Genomic DNA, 16,790 nt, shown 5'->3' with positions numbered 1-16,790 from the left:
GCAGTATTCTGTCCTCATTCAAAAGCCTATTTGTTCAGTTAGACATTCCAGAAATAGTTTCCTATTGGATAATTAAGCCATGCTAAACTGGATCTCTTACTCAGCTGAGTTACAGCAGACCAGCTGACTTCATGACACTTTACTGCCCGGGTAAAGGCCTGGGCACCCTTTTTGCCCTGTGTGTCATAATTTGCTTAATTAGACCTTTTTTTCTTTACTTGTTTTCAGCTCTTACACAGTTGTAGAGTTCAAATTACTTATAAAATGTTATAGCTAACTTGAAATATGCAACTGTTCAAGAGCTGAAAACAAGTAAAAAGGTCTAATTGAGCAAACTGTCATTTCAATTAAGGGTCTAGTTAAGTAGCTGAGAGTTCGGTTGGAATGAGAGCCAGCAGCCACAGGGGGTCCCCAGGACGGAGTTTGAGAAGCCCTGTTCTAAAGGGTGATGCTATGCTTTTGGACGTAGCTGTATGTTTCTCTCAAGGCTGTTAAAGGAAACTGGTTTGCAGGTGCAGTGCTAGTAATGTATTAACCCTGCTTAATTAAAAAAGAAACCATTGTTTCAGTCTCTTGGGTGTCCTTGAGGTTGCTGGAGGGGGTGATCTGCTCTGAAAGCAAAGAGGGAGAGAGGGGGTGGCTGTGTTTGCATGGTGAAGGAATTCGACAGGTTTGCCAGCAGCAACATCTTTAACCACTTAGCAGCAATACAAAAAAAAAAAAATTAAAAAAGCGACACGTGACGAGCAGCTGTAAAATGTCAAGAAACTGGAAAGAGAAAACTTGGGGAGACGTTGGTTTATTTTTGGTTTGTTTTTACACTAGAGTGAATTAAAGCAATTGTGCTTTGAATATTGGCATATAAAGATACTCTGACAGGTCATTGTAAGCATACTCTTATAAAAGTTTCCCATAGTAAACACATAGCAAAGCACAGTGAAAGCAGGGTAAAGCTTAGAGAGGTACAGGAAAGCATAGCAAAAAATAAAAAAAAACATGGTAAATTATGGTAAATGCATAACTATGGGAAAACTGCAAAATTACAGGTAAAAATACTGTGGTTACATGCATGGGATCGATTAGCACAAGGATTTGGACTCATGAGAAGAGGCGTTTTTTAACCTGAATGTTAAATATAAAAATAAAATTAAACTTTTGATGCAGTAGATCAATGGTTCCTAACTCTGGACCTTGATGTCTGCTCCAGGTCAGGATTTTGTTTTTTAATGAGTTTAATTGTGCTAGTTGGCAACCCAAGCTGACTGCCTGCCTGTGTGTGTGTGTGATTGAGTGTGAGTGTGAGTGTGTGTGTGTGTGTGTGTGTGTGTTTGTGGGGAGGGTGGGTGTGTGTGTGTGTGAGTATGCCTCCAATCTAGAACTAAGACCACCTCAACCTCTGTCATTGAATTGCAGTATGCAGATGACGCATGTTTCTGCACACATACACAGTCTGAGCTTCAAACCATTGTAGACGTCTTCACGGAAGCGTACAAGAAAATGGGGCTCACGCTTAACATGCGTGATGACCAAAGTCCTTCAGCAACCAGCTCCTACTGAACAGCACCACCCCCCATCAATCAAGATCCACAACGAGATCCTGGAAAATGTGGATCACTTCCCATACCTTGGAAGCCACCTCTCAGTGAGGGCAGACATTGATGATGAAATCCACCATCACCTCCAGTGTGCTAGCGCAGCCTTGGCCACCTAATGAAGTGTGTCTTCAAAGACCTTAAGACCTATACCAAGCTCATGGTTACCGAACAGCAGTGATCTCCACCCTCCTGTTTGCTTTGGAGGCATGGACAACTTACAGCAAGCACCTCAGAGCACTGGAGAAGTACCACCAACGCTGCCTCCGAAAAATACTCCAAATTCACTGGGAGGACAGGCTTACCAGTGTCAGTGTGCAGTGAAAGGAGCGCGCTGCAGCTCAATCCACCTACCCACCCATCCTGTCAAGCACCTCCTGCCCCACCTGCAGCAGAGTCTGTGGATCTCGCATTGGGCTCTTCAGTCATCTCAGAACACACAGAACCACAGTGGAAGTAAGTCATCCTCAATCCCGAGGGACTGCCATAGATGTGAGATATAGATATGTCTGTGTAAGTGTGAGTGAGTGCATGTGTCTGTGTGTGTGTGTGTCTCTGTGTGTGTGTGTGTGTGTCTGTGTGTGTGTGTGCCTCTGTGTGTGTGTGTGTGTGTGTGTGAGTGTGTGTGTCTCTGTGTGTGTGTGTGTGTGTGAGTGTGTCTCTGTGTGTGTGTGTGTGAGTGTGTCTCTGTGTGTGTGTGTGTGTGTGTGAGTGTGTCTCTGTGTGTGTGTGTGTGTGTGTGTGTGAGTGTGTCTCTGTGTGTGTGTGTGTGTGTGTGTGTGTGTGTGTGTGTGTGTGTGTGTGTGTGTGTGTGTGTGTGTGTGTGTGTTTATATTGGGAGTTGGTATACATGCCCCCACCTCCCCTTTTCCCCCGATTCTCCTTTATGCATTGCTGGAGACATTTGTTGGAAAGTGTGTTTCCAGTAAAAAGCACATTGTTCCCTCTTTTGTTGGCAATTAAAGTCAGTAATGAGGGCCCCGAGCACGCAGCACACTTAGCAGATGTGGTGCACTGTGTGCCTGTTTAATTGCTCTGTCTCTCTTCAAGTGATCCCGCTGCATGTCTGTGCTGCACTGCAGTATGCAGAGCCCGCTCTGGCACTGCTCTTGTCTTGGCGCTGTGATAACGGGGTTATTTAAGGACAGTTTGATGGCATTGCGTGGCGACTTTTTTAATTGTCCTGCTGACAAGTATTACTGTGAACAAGAAACATTAAAACATTGCATATATATGTAGCAGGGCGGAGGCTGGATGTGAACACACACACACACATACATACAGACATACATACATACACACACACACACACACACACATACAGACATACATACATACATACACACACACACATACATACAGACATACATACACACACACACACATACAGACATACATACACACACACACACACACACACACATACAGACATACATACATACATACATACATACATACATACATACATACATACACACATACATACATACAGACATACATACACACACACACATACATACAGACATACATACATACAGACACACACACACACATACATACATACATACAGACACACATACATACAGACACACACACATACACACATACATACATACAGACACACACACACACACATACAGACACATACATACAGACATACATACAGACAGACACACATACATACATACATACATACATACATACATACATACATACATACATACATACAGACATACATACAGACACACACACACACGCATACATACAGACATACATACATACAGACACACACACACACACACATACAGACACACACACATACAGACACATACATACAGACATACATACATACAGACACACACACATACATACATACAGACACACACACGCATACAGACACACACACACACATACATACAGACACACACACACACACACACACATACACACACACACATACATACATACATACATACACACACACATACACACACATCCATCCATACAGACACAGACAGGCAGTTATGTGTAGTCCATTTAAATTCAGTTTTATTATTTTTCCCAGTTCAAGAGTTTTTTTTTTTCCAGAAGGAAAAACTAAATGTTATGAAGGTGTCTTTGTGTTGCTCCATTCTGTTCTAACGCAGACAGCAGGGGACATTTGGAATCTTTTATAGCTTGCTATACAGCAAAGATTTACAAATGTTTCTTTTGTATTCTTATTATTATTTGAATTAGACTTTAGTGCCACCTGGTGGAAACAATCATAATCCAGTTATAGTTGTAAAAGAGAAATTCAACCATTGTTTTTAACCATTGGTAATATGATGCACTTTTGTATATTTGGTATATTCATATGTAATCCTCTATTTCAAACTCTTTAATCACTATTCAGGTATTTTATTTTTCTTTAGCTCTTGCACTGTTCAAATTCAAGTTTGTTTCATATTAGTTATTAGCCAGTCATTTAGGGGAATGAAGCTTTCTGATGAGGGCAGCAGATACAGCACGCCCCCTGGTAATGGGAGGGCAGATTCAGCAAGGCAGGTGTGTACATGGTCCTTCTTCCCCAGAGGAATCCTCAAAGTCTTTACAAGCAGCTGTAATTACACGTGACCTCACACACTCATACAGTGAAGTGAGGGACAGTGTGATAAACCCTGCCGTGATAAACAGAACCACTAGGGGTTCCAATGGGTCCGATTTGGAAATGGAAGCTCCATGAAATGGTTTGATCTAAGAAACCTTGGGTGTACTGAAATCATTTTGGAATTAACATTACAGATAAATATTTTAAAAAAACAGGAAATAGAAGCTTCAGATATTGCAAATGGACAGATAGATATACAGTAGAATTAAACTGTTAATGCCAATACTTTGGTGGGAAATTATTATTATTATTATTATTATTATTATTATTATTATTATTATTATTATTATTATTATTATTATTATTATCATCATAATAAAGAAGTGTGGAAATAACTTAGTAGAAGCACACATAAGTCTTTACTTCAGCGATCTGGTTAGTTTTTTCTTTTCTAAGTCTCCCCTTTTAAAATAAGGATTTCATATAAAGCACACTTTTCACACGCAGTAGTAAATAATAAATCTGTTCACAGATCCCAGTCGCAGTACCCCGTTGCGCCAGTAGGTGTCCCACTCCCAGGTTTGTGAATGGTCTAGGTTGGAGCCCAAGTTTGCACAGGCAGTCCCACACAACTCAGAGAGCGCCTTGGGAATACAGCAGCGTTATGAGGCAGCGGAAGAGAAACAGCATTACCTTGTTGAGTGGATCGGTGTTTTTACAAGTGGGGTCCGAATAAAACAAACATTTTAATTACGAGAAGAAAACACATTCGATTGCTCTAATACCTGGTCTGTTTTTTTCTATTCCCCCCAAGAGGATCATTTCGTGTATTGAAACAAACAGAACACAATGTTTTGCAGAAATCAAACCACGAGAGCCACTGTGGCCAGGGGATCAGCCATGGAAATGGAAATAAAGCGAGGAAGGTTCCGGGAGAGTATTTTCTTCGACACGCTACAGGTAGGACTGCTGTGTTTATTCTGTTAACAACGTGTTTCATTCAATCAAACAGCGAGAGCACGGAGCATTACTGACGCGCGCTCTTCTTCCTCCAAGATGCCGGTTCTGTCAAGGTGTTTGGGGAAGGGCGAGACCCGGGCATGAACCAGAACCGGTCTGTTTGGGGTTCAGGGGCAGTGTTTGTTGTACTTCCCATTTGTGTTAGTCCGGAAAAACAGCGTACTGTGTGTATACACAAGGCAGCCTGCAGCTGAACGGGAAACGCACATCATAATACTCAAGAAAAGGGTTTCCGAGTTAGTTTCAGCTAATGGGATTCTGGCTTGAGCCAAGAAAATGGCTATAAAGTTTAAAAAAAAAAAAAAAAAAAAAAAAACCCCAGCGATAACATTCATTGATATGACGGGGGAGAGAAGAAAGTGCGTACAACAAATATAATCATGGGAAAGTGTTTTATTTGAACGCAGACGTAGCAAGAAACGACAATACAACAAATACAGTAAAATACTACACATTTAAAAGCATAGTATAATAGGCGATAACTGTAGTCTGCAAATCGCGTGTGTTTGCCATCGAAACAAGCTAGAATTGTAAATAGATGTTTCAGGTGCTTGCATCGTCTTCAGATTGCATTCAATTATATGGGGTGTTGTTATTTGGGCGCTCAACAGTATACGCCACATTTGGATGTTGTCCTGTGAAATTTAACAGAAATGTGGTAACGTTTCCTAGATCCCCGAACTTCCATTAATGTCACCCGGGCTCCTCTGTGTGTCCTCAGGCACAGCTGAATTGTTTGCATAAGTTAAAAAGTAACATACGGGAAGAAAATGGAATTCATTAGCGCAGATTTAAAGTAATTTATTATAAATAATAATAATAATAATAATAATAATAATAATAATAATAAACAACATAAATGCTTTTCCAGATGCCATCATTAACATGCAAAGCCAGACTTTAAACGTTTTATTTTGAAAATTATAATTCTGTTTTGTTTATTATGATGTCTGGTTTTGTAATAACAGCATTGAGCTAGATTGTCACAGTTTTTAGGCTACTCCACATAGTTTTTCGTTTCTTTTTTCTTTTTCAGAAAGGAGAAACACACAATAAATGTATCAAACCAGAAACACACAACTGAGGCTTTTAACTTAAGTTGCTTCTTATTGGTATTAGAATTGTAATTGCTGTTTTGTTTTTGTTCATATAAAGATTGCGCTGATGACGATTTGTGGTAAATAGCTTTGGGAATCTCTCCGTTTCTGTTACATGTCAGGACACGAGGATGTGTTCTTTTTGGTTGTCTTGCGTGGGTGTTCGTTTCAGGATGTGGGGTGTTGTGTAGCCAGGCTGGCATGAGTTCCTGTGCAGCTTGTGAATAAGCTGTAGCTCGGGGCTCTGTTTTTTTTCACTGAGAGAGACGCCGGGAGAATGAAAGCCCTGCAGCCGCCTCTGCTTTCATCTCGTCCGCCGCGCCCTCCCTGCAACGGTTTGGATGGTCTGGATTGGTTCCAGGTGGGAAGGTTTCTCCAGTATGTCTTTACAGTGGGTTCCCATGGAGACGGTTCAACACAAACTGGCACAAGCAGCAGCAGCAGCTTTGTTTTGTGGACTGGCTGGTGTTCCCTGTCCATGTAGGGATGGAAATAAGACTCCTATTGCATAGCAGTTTCACCTATTCCAGTTTTTACTGACAGCTTGATTAGCCCCAATGTATAGGTAACAAGCTGAGGCGTGTCTTATTAAACTCATAGTAAAACCAGGAATGGATCAAACCGCAATGCAGTGGGAGTCTCGTTTCCTTTGTGAGACAGAATTCTAGACTGATGGAGTTCTGGGGTGTGGCGCATGATGTAACCTTTCTGATTGCTGGGTCTGAACTAAATTACAGCACATGGAGTGAATTACAGCACATTTAGTTATTATTTCCATGTATATCCTGCCTAATCTGAATTTTGTCATAGGTGTAATAAACACAGTATAAACACACACAGAACACAAACACGATCACAAGTCCAGAGCGAGTGCTCGGGTGCGAGTGGTGAAATACAGTTTGTTAGTGAACACGAGTGCAGTGCTGTCTGGGTTGGGTGCTGGTCTTAAGCGACACCTCCCGGATTGTGTGAGCCGTCTATCAAGAACAAACAGAAACAGTTAGACTGACAAACAAACAAAACACGACAATCCCTGATTGACACCTTGCCTTCTGGTATCGTGGCCCCGAGAAAGGCAAGCCAAACAGACGGGTCTGGAACTAGGACTTCTACAGCACACATCTACACATATACTGGGGTGCACTTTCATAAAGGATCTGCCTCCTTATAACCAAGAAACAAAGTCAAGCAGACAAACATTTCAGTGTAATGGCAGTCGCTAAAACATCAGCCTTCTTGCCGCAGTTTGTTAAAAGCTGCACCCCGATAACCAGGAGAGCATGAGCAGAGCGGCATGTTTCCAGCGTGGGTCTGTTGTGATCTGGGCAGGGCCTGAGGCAGGGGAGCGGAGCTCGTGAAGGGATTGATCAATGGAAAGTGTAATCTGAGATGAGCACTGGAGCAGCAGCACCCCTCCCCAAGCACCTGATAACACACACACACAGAAATGTGTAGCCAGGGGCCATGAAGTGATTCCAGGTGTGCTCATCATTAGTGTGTGTGTGTGTGAATGCTGGAGCTCTGCATAGACCCAGAGGCAGTGAACCCACGCAAATCCTTAAACAAATGAGAAGATTCAAATGTCTCCAGAAAGCATTATGAATGCTGAAGTGTTTTTCCACATAAATCATTTACATTTCCTGGTGAACAGGATATGTGTCATTCGGCCTCCTTGGTGCAGGTACTGGGGGGAACTGTGCCCTCTCTATACGGTAGGGGACTGTGTGAGCTCCCCAGGGTACTCCTCTCTGTACTGTAGGGGACTGTGTGAGCTCCCCAGGGTACTCCTCTCTATACTGTAGGGGACTGTGTGAGCTCCCCAGTGTACTCCTCTCTATACTGTAGGGGACTGTGTGAGCTCTCCAGGGTACTCCTCTCTATCCTGTAGGGGACTGTGTGAGCTCCCCAGGGTACTCCTCTCTATACTGTAGAGGACTGTGTGAGCTCCCCAGGGTACTCCTCTCTATCCTGTAGAGGACTGTGTGAGCTCCCCAGGGTACTCCTCTCTATCCTGTAGGGGACTGTGTGAGCTCCCCAGGGTACTCCTCTCTATCCTGTAGGGGACTGTGTGAGCTCCCCAGGGTACTCCTCTCTATACTGTAGAGGACTGTGTGAGCTCCCCAGGGTACTCCTCTCTATCCTGTAGAGGACTGTGTGAGCTCCCCAGGGTACTCCTCTCTATACTGTAGGGGACTGTGTGAGCTCCCCAGGGTACTCCTCTCTATACTGTAGGGGACTGTGTGAGCTCCTCAGGGTACTCCTCTCTATCCTGTAGGGGACTGTGTGAGCTCCCCAGGGTACTCCTCTCTATACTGTAGAGGACTGTGTGAGCTCCCCAGGGTACTCCTCTCTATACTGTAGGGGACTGTGTGAGCTCCCCAGGGTACTCCTCTCTATACTGTAGAGGACTGTGTGAGCTCCCCAGGGTACTCCTCTCTATACTGTAGGGGACTGTGTGAGCTCCCCAGGGTACTCCACTCTATACTGTAGAGGACTGTGTGAGCTCCCCAGGGTACTCCTCTCTAACCCCCCTGCCTCCACTCCTCCACACCCTGTTTTTACCCAGACCCCTCCTCCTCCTCCTCCACTGAGAAGGTGGAAGTCGTAGGATTGAGGTTAGCCAACTGAACTCTGCACCCAAAGGTTGTAAGTTCACGTTCAGCTTTTTCTCAAATATTTATTTGTTACATTATTATCATTATTATTAATATTAATATTATGTTGTTTTTTTTTCAAAGATTGCTCAAATACAGAGTTGAGAGAATTGCAAATCTTAATATTTTTTATACAGTGCCTTGCGAAAGTATTCGGCCCCCTTGAACTTTGCGACCTTTTGCCACATTTCAGGCTTCAAACATAAAGATATGAAACTGTAATTTTTTGTGAAGAATCAACAACAAGTGGGACACAATCATGAAGTGGAACGAAATTTATTGGATATTTCAAACTTTTTTAACAAATAAAAAACTGAAAAATTGGGCGTGCAAAATTATTCAGCCCCTTTACTTTCAGTGCAGCAAACTCTCTCCAGAAGTTCAGTGAGGATCTCTGAATGATCCAATGTTGACCTAAATGACTAATGATGATAAATAGAATCCACCTGTGTGTAATCAAGTCTCCGTATAAATGCACCTGCACTGTGATAGTCTCAGAGGTCCGTTTAAAGCGCAGAGAGCATCATGAAGAACAAGGAACACACCAGGCAGGTCCGAGATACTGTTGTGGAGAAGTTTAAAGCCGGATTTGGATACAAAAAGATTTCCCAAGCTTTAAACATCCCAAGGAGCACTGTGCAAGCGATAATATTGAAATGGAAGGAGTATCAGACCACTGCAAATCTACCAAGACCTGGCCGTCCCTCTAAACTTTCAGCTCATACAAGGAGAAGACTGATCAGAGATGCAGCCAAGAGGCCCATGATCACTCTGGATGAACTGCAGAGATCTACAGCTGAGGTGGGAGACTCTGTCCATAGGACAACAATCAGTCGTATACTGCACAAATCTGGCCTTTATGGAAGAGTGGCAAAAAGAAAGCCATTTCTTAAAGATATCCATAAAAAGTGTCGTTTACAGTTTGCCACAAGCCACCTGGGAGACATACCAAACATGTGGAAGAAGGTGCTCTGGTCAGATGAAACCAAAATCGAACTTTTTGGCAACAATGCAAAACGTTATGTTTGGCGTAAAAGCAACACAGCTCATCACCCTGAACACACCATCCCCACTGTCAAACATGGTGGTGGCAGCATCATGGTTTGGGCCTGCTTTTCTTCAGCAGGGACAGGGAAGATGGTTAAAATTGATGGGAAGATGGATGGAGCCAAATACAGGACCATTCTGGAAGAAAACCTGATGGAGTCTGCAAAAGACCTGAGACTGGGACGGAGATTTGTCTTCCAACAAGACAATGATCCAAAACATAAAGCAAAATCTACAATGGAATGGTTCACAAATAAACATATCCAGGTGTTAGAATGGCCAAGTCAAAGTCCAGACCTGAATCCAGTCGAGAATCTGTGGAAAGAACTGAAAACTGCTGTTCACAAATGCTCTCCATCCAACCTCACTGAGCTCGAGCTGTTTTGCAAGGAGGAATGGGCAAAAATTTCAGTCTCTCGATGTGCAAAACTGATAGAGACATACCCCAAGCGACTTACAGCTGTAATCGCAGCAAAAGGTGGCGCTACAAAGTATTAACTTAAGGGGGCTGAATAATTTTGCACGCCCAATTTTTCAGTTTTTTATTTGTTAAAAAAGTTTGAAATATCCAGTAAATTTCGTTCCACTTCATGATTGTGTCCCACTTGTTGTTGATTCTTCACAAAAAATTACAGTTTCATATCTTTATGTTTGAAGCCTGAAATGTGGCAAAAGGTCGCAAAGTTCAAGGGGGCCGAATACTTTCGCAAGGCACTGTAGTGCACAGTTGTAGAGTTGCATGCCAGCAATGAGAGAATAAGGGTAAAATCCTGAAACTGAGTTGGTTAAAAAAACAGAACTATCAATTTCATTTATCTAGTTAAAGTTGCCTGGTTTTTAAAGTCATGAAGTGGGTGTTTATGAAGTGAGTATTTGGGCTTGTCTACGAAGAAAAAACCCCCCAAAAAACAGGAAATCAGTGCAGAACTGCTATTGTTGTAGGGCATATGCTGTTGTTCCTGTGGTGAAGTATTCCTGGAAGACCTTGTGGGCTCATGAAGAAGACCGTTGCCCAGCATTCACCACCCTGTGGTAGAAGCCTGTGGAAAACAGAATTCCCAGAAAGATTAAAGAAACATCAGAGCCTCTTCCAGTGTCTGTTCATCGAGGTGCCCCACCCAGATCATCTTAGCACCGACAGCAGCTCTCACACTGCCCAGAGCACTGCACCGACAGCAGCTCTCGCACTGCTCAGAGCACTGCACCGACAGCAGCTCTCGCACTACCCAGAGCACCGCACCGACAGCAGCTCTCGCACTACCCAGAGCACCGCACCGACAGCAGCTCTCGCACTACCCAGAGCACCGCACCGACAGCAGCTCTCACACTACCCAGAGCACCGCACCGACAGCAGCTCTCGCACTACCCAGAGCACCGACAGCAGCTCTCGCACTACCCAGAGCACTGCACCGACAGCAGCTCTCGCACTGCTCAGAGCACTGCACCGACAGCAGCTCTCGCACTGCTCAGAGCCCTGCACCGACAGCAGCTCTCGCACCGCCCAGAGCACCGCACCGACAGCAGCTCTCGCACCGCCCAGAGCACCGCACCGACAGCAGCTCTCGCACTACCCAGAGCACCGCACCGACAGCAGCTCTCGCACTGCCCAGAGCACCGCACCGACAGCAGCTCTCGCACTGCCCAGAGCACCGCGTCGACAGCAGCTCTCGCACTACCCAGAGCACCGCGTCGACAGCAGCTCTCGCACTACCCAGAGCACCGCGTCGACAGCAGCTCTCGCACTACCCAGAGCACCGCGTCGACAGCAGCTCTCGCACTACCCAGAGCACCGCGTCGACAGCAGCTCTCGCACTACCCAGAGCACCGCGTCGACAGCAGCTCTCGCACTACCCAGAGCACCGCGTCGACAGCAGCTCTCGCACTACCCAGAGCACTGCGTCGACAGCAGCTCTCGCACTACCCAGAGCACCGCGTTGACAGCAGCTCTCGCACTACCCAGAGCACCGACAGCAGCTCTCGCAGTACCCAGAGCACCGACAGCAGCTCTCACACTACCCAGAGCACCGCACCGACAGCAGCTCTTACACTGCCCAGAGAACCACACCGACAGCGGCTCTCAGACTGAACAGGTTCCAGATGTAAACACTGTGGACAGGGGTCCAGGCAGCAGGGGGAAGGTCTGATGACAAAACAAAATAAAGAACCTGCAGTAACTGTGTGCGATTTTTTGAAAGCTACACGCCAAAAAAACATCACTGTGCTTTATCACTGTTATTGTTTTTTGATACTTTTTGTAAACGTGCCAAAAAAAATGTATTCCTAGGTTGCATGCCATCTGTTTACCACACTAAGATGTTTTTACAAAACCCTTAACAATCGGGTTACTCGTTCATGGAGCCAGAACAGAAATACCAAAGTTAATGAACAACATTAAAGAAGAAGTAACCAGCAGCCAAAAGAAAATGAAGCCTGCAACCCTTTCAGAGACGCTGTTCTTTTTTGAGTGTGTGGCCTGTGCTGATCTCTGCAGTCCCTTTTGTAAAACTGAACAACGCAGCTCACTGTTGAAATCTTTTGCATTTTTCACCCCAGGGTACTTTGCCTGAAAATTAGCTTAGTTTGAACTCATGGAATTTAGCATTATCTGTTTCTAGCATTAAAAGTTAACCATTTCACAGTAAATTGCTATAAGGCATGCTAACGCATAAATAAGCATTTCAAAGCCTAGAGCTGGATGACAAAGCATACATTATATTAACCCCTTAAGGTACACAGGGAGTTGAGCGCTTGTTCAAACGGTTTTCTACTTAAAATACATTTGAGAGTGACACAAGGTATCACAAGGAAACTATCAATTTGGATAACCAGATCCAATCTGTCAGTAAATTGTCATTTTTATTTGTGGGTTCAAACGTGGCCCTGGGCAAATGCACAGTATAACCATGGGGAGAAGTACAAAGTGACTGTGGTAAACTTTTCAAGTGTTCAGCACTTGAAGCCGAGTACTGGGTGTGTTTTTGAAGTCTGTCTCGCGATTACAATAGCAACAGCCTTTCCACATGGATAAACCATTACCTGGAGTTGAGCAGAACCTGCCAGGAAACAGGAAAAACCTTATTAGTGTGAACAACACGCCAGGCTGTGAGCTGAACAGTAACCCTACTGCTATACAATAAACAATAGAGGCTGTGAACATCTGGGAGGTACTGCAGGCCTGGCCAATCTAAAGAAAGTGTTTCAGCTTCTATCAGAGCAGGGAAATAAACAAGACAACTGTGTCTGGAGCAGAGTCATTCGAACACAGGGTGTTGTTACAAGACAGTTTCCATTGTTTATGTCAAACATGGAGTGATGGAGCGAATACAGATCCTCAGTGATTCACACTCCTCTGCTCTTTCCCTAGCTGTACTTGCACTTTAAAAAGTAATGACATTGAAACCAGTGAATTGGTGAAGTAAATAGTATAGTGCATCTACAGTTTAGTGTCAGTGTGTAAAATAACAAGAAATCACTGTGCCAGCATGGTTTTATTAAGTGGAAGTGCTAAAGGTAAATCAATTGTACACATATCAAATTATTTGTTACTGGGATGGTACAAATTACATTTTTGTTTTCCTGCTAATTTAGAAATAAAGAATATTCCAACATTTGTTATAGTTATTACAATATTAAAAACCTGTGTGTGTCCCATTACTGCCTTCATTTCTAACACCGGTCTCTGACCACCTGTAACCTGATCCTGAAACTGATTCATACAAAACACCCTGAGATCTTATCACAGTGGCTCATAATGGCTCTAATGGCAGTAAAGCCCTCCATGTCACAGGTTATCAAAAGCTGCACGCCTCCATGCTCTCCTAAACTGCTGATTAACTCTCCAGGGTTGGGTCTTACTTACTGTGTTTGCAAAAACACTGCCCTCTACACTAATGCTGTCGGCCGTAGTAAGTGTTTGTGTAGAAGCATAGTCTCTCTCTCTCTCTCTCTTCACCCCCTCTCTTTGTTTGCCCTTCTCTGATCTCCTCTTTGCACGTTCAGGATAACTTTCCCCGGTGAGAGCGAATGCTGTGCTTTTGTAAGTGTGTCCTGGGGATAGAGAATCTGGGAGATTAACCCACCAGGAGAGCAGCTGAGGGGGGTTGCTCAGTAGCTGGGGGGTGGGATCCAGGGAAAGTATCCCCTGTGGAGCTTTGTGACAGGATTACTGTTTGCGTCAGTGTTGCAGGACCCTTCGGTGTGTGTACAGTAAATGTACCACAGCTGAGAATATTGTAATGACCCCATCAAGACCTGTACAAGACACTTTAATAAAGTCACTTATACAGCCCTGCCCCTTTAGATGGCTCCGGCCTAGCTGGTACAGTGTGGCTCAGTCTGAGAGAGCCAGCTCTCAATGAAGCATTGCAATGATACTGCTCCCAGGTAAGGACGAAGGAGCAAGGTAAAACAGGACACTGCTGTACTGTAACAAGCCTTGCGAGGTTTATGCGTTGTATGAAACTGAACATATGCTGGAGTGTGTGTAGTTTGTAAGCAGTGAAATACATGTTAGATGAATGGTGATGATCTGCAATCCTGAATGTGAAGCCTGGGCGTTTATACTGCAGTCAGACCTACCCTTACACCTCCACCCACAGAAATGACACCTTACAATATCCTGCAGACATGGGGACACGCTGAACATGCATTGGACAATGTTGTAGTGTTAGTCTAGCCTACTCCTCTGTTGCTGCTGAAATGTGAGAATACACCCCACCCCTCCAACTACAAAATATACATTGTTTGAAACAGAAGAAAGAAACCTATGGGCTGCATTCATGAAACCTTTTGTTCCAGTGCAAACAAGTGGAATGAAAAACTATTCATTTTACCAAACTAGTATGAAACACTCTGATGCAGTTGAAAGCCCTCAAAGAAACGGTGGTTAGGTCTAGTTTTTCCAAATGTCAACCTTTTTATTGCACTTGAAAAACTGGACTGGACGTTTGTTTTTCATGAGCAGTACATCATCTATGAATCGCAGGGGCATAACAATCACATTTCTTCTAGTGCTCTCACGGGTTGAAATGAAGGAGCAGTTTGCTATTTGAGAATACTGTAGTGCTGTGAGGTAGTGATTGGGGTGTGGTACTCTAGTAGTCTGATCCATAACTTGAAACATTCAACCATTCAGTAAGATACTGTGTTGTAACATGCGGCACAGTGAAGATATTCAGATCTCATTGTCAAGCCACTGAGCTGCCATGCTCCGCAGTGCTGTCTTCTGATGTATTTCTGACACCATTATACTGAGTTGCAGAACGTCTGGATCTAGGATGGAAATAAGACTTCTATTGCATAGCAGTTTCACACATTCCAGGTTTTGATATGAGCTTGATTAGCCACAGTGTGACAAACTCAGTTGTGTCTTATTAAACTAATAGTAAAACCAGGACTGGATCATACTGCTGTGCAATGGGATTCTTACAGCATTTCCATTCCTGTGGGTAGAAGGCCCACTCATTGATGACTCGAAATCAGTCCCTGCTCCAGACATTTCAAGGCAGAGCGTTATTGCTCAGCTATGAAATGATTCTGTCAGCGAGTTTTTATCCTTGTAAGGAAGTTAAGAGTTAACAAAGGTCGTGTCTGTTTCAACACCCCTGGGTCTGTGTGTGATTCTTGACTGGCACAATCAGGATCTGTTCTGTGCTGTGACTCAATGATCTTTACACACTGCAGGGCCGCACAATAAGGACTTTGTAACTTTACAGAGCAAAGCAGATCGTTAATGGAACGTGTACTGTAACTTATAATAATGAGAGTACGCAAAATGAAATTTCAGAATCAAGGGAATTTACAAGGATAACTACCAAGACTTACTACTTAAAAAAATAATGAACTAACGGTCAGTTCCAGGTACCTTTCTGCGGTACAGAGTAGAGCAAAGGCAATGTTTTGAATGAAAGTAGATTGTAGTGCCCCTCTTACACATGCTATATCTAACTGCTGAACAGTGCAAGTTAACCTGGAGCTAGCCTTTATCTTGTTACCTGGAACTTTCACTCCCAGTTAAACACACACACAAAGACACTGGCACACTCACTCACACACACTCATGGAGAGCACAGACCCTGGGGGTGTTGCGCATTGACTTGCCTGCTGTGCAGAACCACCAGCCATGCCTTCTTGCGTTACAGAAATCAGAGCAGCTTAACAATAAGCACAATCAAATCAACGCTGTTACCGAATGTATGAAAGTGTTATGCAGATAGCTGTGATTGAAGTGCCAGGGGTTACCCAGGATGCTCTTTCAGACTAGCAGGAAAGCAGATGGGCAGTCTTGTAGTACGCTGTATGGTTTACCTGTTTGTTCATGAAGGTTGTAACCTTAGACGCACAAGCCTGTGTTGGGAAAACAGGTTTTTATAGATGTGTTAAAAATCTGTCGGGTAAACAAAACAAGGTATTTGAAGGGGTGGGTGGGGGTGGTTACATTTTAGCTTGCGGGTGACATTCATGACCTCCAGCTGGAGAAAGTGCCTACTGCTGAAAAAGCTATTTACATTCACATTTCACTGGCAGAGCACTTTGAATGGGTGGTCTTGAGTCATGCAAGCCACTGAAGTGCTGGTCATTTTCAGTGCTAGTACTTTCCTTTTTGATTCTTCTCTTCAGCTGCCATTGGGGCTCTGTATTGGGTGGCAGTTTCACCCATTCCTGGTTTTAACATGAGCTTGATTAGCCTCAGTGTCTAGGTAACCAGCTCAGGTGTGTCTTTTTAAACGCATAGTAAAATCAGGATTGAATCAAAATGCTATGCAGGGAATCTTACTGTATTTCCATCCCT

General features: G+C 43.9%; 1 protein-coding gene across 5 annotated transcripts in view; it reads left to right on the top strand.

Moving 5' to 3' along the window:
- Window positions 1–4,779: 4,779 nt before the first annotated feature.
- Window positions 4,780–16,790, top strand: part of LOC117403844 (rhotekin-like) — a 108,535-nt gene continuing 96,524 nt past the window's right edge. For 2 of the 5 annotated variants that reach the window (XR_009329195.1, XM_059027293.1), the window contains exon 1: window positions 4,780–5,142. Coding sequence is in view for 4 of the 5 variants with exons in the window: in XM_059027293.1 (XP_058883276.1) it covers window positions 5,032–5,142 (111 nt within the window). In the remaining variant the exon portion in view is untranslated. The remainder of the gene's footprint in view (window positions 5,143–16,790) is intronic. The other 3 variants (XM_059027502.1, XM_059027539.1, XM_059027324.1) reach the window with 2 other exon arrangements.

The sequence above is a fragment of the Acipenser ruthenus genome, chromosome 1, assembly GCF_902713425.1.
Source record: "Acipenser ruthenus chromosome 1, fAciRut3.2 maternal haplotype, whole genome shotgun sequence".
Taxonomy (NCBI): Eukaryota; Metazoa; Chordata; class Actinopteri; order Acipenseriformes; family Acipenseridae; genus Acipenser; species Acipenser ruthenus.
Note: the sequence above shows the minus strand (reverse complement) of the source record. Positions and strands in the feature narration are given on the sequence as shown.